Source organism: Lipotes vexillifer, unplaced genomic scaffold (genome assembly GCF_000442215.2).
Source record: "Lipotes vexillifer unplaced genomic scaffold, Lipotes_vexillifer_v1.1 scaffold629, whole genome shotgun sequence".
Classification (NCBI taxonomy): domain Eukaryota; kingdom Metazoa; phylum Chordata; class Mammalia; order Artiodactyla; family Lipotidae; genus Lipotes; species Lipotes vexillifer.
In genome coordinates, this window is record NW_006774188.1 from 267,473 (window position 1) to 271,269 (window position 3,797).

Consider the following 3,797-nt stretch of genomic DNA (forward strand, 5'->3'; position numbering starts at 1 on the left):
CCCCCCCCCCCCCCCCCCCCCCCCGCTTTTGCTATAAGAGCAAGCTCCACTTCCTTGTTCTCTGGAGTTGCCATGGGCCACCATAGTTTGCATATCTTGAATTGCGGGTTCCCATGGCTATTTCTGAATAAACTCGCTTTTGCTTGTAAATAACTCCCTATTACATTATTAAAATTGACAGGTTTAACCAATTGTTTTTGTGTGTGTGTGTGGTATGCGGGCTTCTCACTGCTGTGGCCTCTCCCGCTGCGGAGCACAGGCTCGGGACGCGCAGGCTCAGCGGCCATGGCTCACGGGCCCAGCCGCTCCGCGGCACGTGGGACCCTCCCGGACCGGGGCACGAACCCTTGTCCCCTGCATCGGCAGGCGGACTCTCAACCACTGCGCCACCAGGGAAGTCCCCCAATTGTTTTTAATCTGGGTTCCATGGATGAAATTGCATGCAAATTTTGTGAAGATGCCCAAATGTGCATATGTATAAGAAGTTCTCCAGCCTCATTTTTGGCAACACTGCTCAGTCGTTAAGGGCACAGACCATGGATACAACCTGCTTAAGTTTGAATCCCAGCTCTGCCACTATGTCCTGGGCTAACGTATTTAACCTTGTTGTTTCAAGTTTCCTTGTCTGTGAAATAGGGAAGATCATAGTACCTACCTCACAGAGTTGTTATGAGAGTCAAGGTAGTTAATAGATATAAAGGGCAGGGCCTGGCACATAATAAGCACTGGCTGTTATTGCCATTTCTGGCACTGCCCATAGCCCCTGTGCCTCAACTAGACCAGTGTTTTCCACTGTTCTAGTGGCCCCTGTTTTAACTCTGCACCATCAAGTGCACTCACTCAAGTCCTCTGCTCAGAGCACTCTTGCCTATATGTTGCTTGCCCACTAACTCCTGACCTTCCTCAGGCCTCAGCTCAAAAGTTATTTCCTCAAAGAAGCCTTCCTGATTTCCAGACCAGGAGAGGTCTCCTGCTATGACCTTCCAAAGCTTTTTCTATTTTCCCTCATAACCCTCGTCACAATTTATTCACAGTGATCACTTGTTGCAGAGGTAATTTCTCCCTTGTACTAGGCTCCTTGCTGGACCTCAGCAGAGTGCCTAGTACATTGTAGGAATACCATAAACATTTGTCAAGTAAATGAGTGAATGAATAAGGAACAAAACATGGGAAAAGCTTTTAATACAGATGTAAAACTCTATTCAAATATTAGGTAACCCAATAATGAGCGTGTGACAAAGTCTGATGACTTAGATAATATAATGTTAAATCAGTAGAAATTTGTATTGTGTGAAGGAAACCCTCTCCGCTCCAATTGCTATAAAATATATTGGTTCAAATTGAGCTTGGAATATGTGTCTTTCAATCAAATGGAAATGAATTATCCAGAAGAACCAGAATACATTACTGTGTGTAGTCAGGGACCACAGACAGATAATGACTTAAAACATTCCCCACCTTCACCCCCAAGGAAACGAGACATAGTCCTCAGATGGCAGACTGAAAGGAGTGACTGACCAGGGAAGCTGCTTGTTCCCAGAGAATTTCCATGGCTTTAATTCAAGACAGGATTAAATACTTTCATGAGTAGGCAAAACCAACTGTGCTAATCTGAGAAATCCATTGCTACCCTGGAAGTTAATATAACTAACCCAAGTCATCAAGAAAACTATATTCTATCATCAATTCACACTCAAACACCGGGAAAATTATGACTATACTTTATATTTCATTATAATTCCAAAAAGACACAATAAAATGATTCTCCTGGTAGTGTCTTCAGGGACCGATTGCTTCTGCTTCTTTGCGTGAAGGAATCCCTAAGGAGGAAAGATTCCCCCCTCCCCCCCAACTGTCAGACTCCAACCGCTCCTCTTTTTCCCAGGCGCCAATATTTGACCTCCAGGAGAAACATGCGGTAACCGCCTAACCATAAGTGGGGAAAACTGAACCAGGGTCTGGACTTAGGCACCGGCACAGAGAGGGGAGATTTCATGGTGGCCAGAAGGGCCATGGGAGAGCTGGTTCGATGATCCCAAAAGCCCTAGACCCTAGCTGGTTGGGGACCCGTTGCGTATCTGGTGCAAGAGTCAGCTTCTCTCAGCGTCTGGGAATAGCGTGCTCACATGCCAAGCTTTGGACTACATTTCCCAGACAGCTTTACTCCCCGGGCTGTCGCACTTTACAAGGGCGTGTCTTGGAAGAGAGGCGACAGCCGGCGAGCACCGCTGGGGCATCTCGCTCACCTCCGGCAGCCGCACCTGCCTCCCCGCGAGATGATTGGGGTCCTGCTCGTGCTCCTCCTCCTCCCCTTTCTCCTGTACATCGCTGCACCCCAAATCAGGTCTGTGCAAATGTATTGCCTTCTCTTGAGAAGTCTTCGGGGGAAACATTCATCCCCATCTAAGCTCTGTTCTAAAGAAGGAAAGGAAGACTCCGCGCGGGGCTCCAAGTAGCGGAGTTCGGTTGGTCGGAGGAGGTGCAGCTGTCCTGGGTGAGGAGGGCGATACCAGGAGACCCCAGGCCGTGGGAAGGGGCTGCAGTCCGGAGCACCCTACTTTGTTTCCTCAGTGCGAATCGTGACATCTGCAGCTCCATTGCTTGCTCTCTTGTTGCTGTTAGACTTGCTTTTTCTCTGGACAGATGTAGTAAAGGAGAGAATTGAAAGGGTTTCATCACATTCTCCTGCCTACTACCTGCCTTCGCAGCAGGAGTTGAGGGTGGGAGGTGGTCCGAGCCCTGCTCTGGGGTTTGGGGGTGGGGAGGAGAGGTTGAGGGTCGTGGTCTCTTGACCAGGTGACACATCAGCCAATGGCTGGCTGAGTGCCCCGGAGAATCAGCAGCGAGTTGCACACTGCTGATTGGTGCTGAGTAAATCACCAGTAGTGACGGTGGACCAGTGACTGAAGACACACACTCCTTCCCTCGGTGGGGATTGGATGGGCGGGGGAAGGGGGACGCGGTCACTGTCTGAGTGGAACTGGAAGGCGCGCTACATCACCCTCTGCCGTTTCTTACCACATTCACCCCTTCTTCCCTTTCTCCCCACCTCCCTCGAGGCCCTCCTCCAGTTGTATTTTTCCTCCCCTCTGCACACGCAGTCCTTCCACCTCTAGGCACACATGGGTGTTGGTACTGGGCCGAAACGCTGCTTTTTATCTCTTTCCGCCACGACATCCTCTTATCCCCATAGAATCTCACTGAAGAGTTGAACCTGAACTGAAAATAGTGCTCATACCTCAGCAAGATTTTTCTAAGGAAGGTTACACTCCAAGGGTGATGTTGCAAACCACCTAGCTAGGTCATGGGGGCTCGACCAGAGCTGGACTTTCATAGCTGATTGTCTCTTTTCTTCCTGCTGGTTAAGCAGAAGGAAGAGCTGGGTAGAGGCCCTGATATGTTGTGGCTCCTGGAGCTAAAGCTGAAGGAATGTGGGAAACTGAGCAGGGAGGCTTGTTCTGAGGAGGAAGATATCCGTGGGTGGTCACCTTGAGTTAGTTTGCTTCCTTCATGGCCTGTTTGTTCTAAGCAGGAGCCTGAGTGGCTAGAAGTGTGCACTTTGCAATTCTAAGTTCAATGAAAAAGTTGAAATGCTCTTAAAAATGCATCTCCCAGGGGCTTCCCTGGTGGCGCAGTGGTTGAGAGTCCGCCTGCCGATGCAGGGGACACGGGTTCGTGCACCCGTCCGGGAAGACCCCACGTGCCGCGGAGCGGCTGGGCCCACGGGAGCCAGGGCCACTGAGCCTGTGCGTCCAGAGCCTGTGCTCCACAACGGGAGAGGCCACAACAGTGAGAGG

General features: G+C 50.3%; 1 protein-coding gene across 3 annotated transcripts in view; it reads left to right on the top strand.

Moving 5' to 3' along the window:
- Positions 1-2,273: 2,273 nt before the first annotated feature.
- RDH11 (retinol dehydrogenase 11) overlaps positions 2,274-3,797 on the top strand; it is a 24,664-nt gene continuing 23,140 nt past the window's right edge. For 2 of the 3 annotated variants that reach the window (XM_007449005.1, XM_007449006.1), the window contains exon 1: positions 2,277-2,344. In XM_007449005.1, the coding sequence (XP_007449067.1) occupies positions 2,277-2,344 (68 nt within the window). Of the gene's footprint in view, positions 2,345-3,797 lie in introns of all 3 variants that reach the window. The other variant, XM_007449007.1, reaches the window with a different exon arrangement.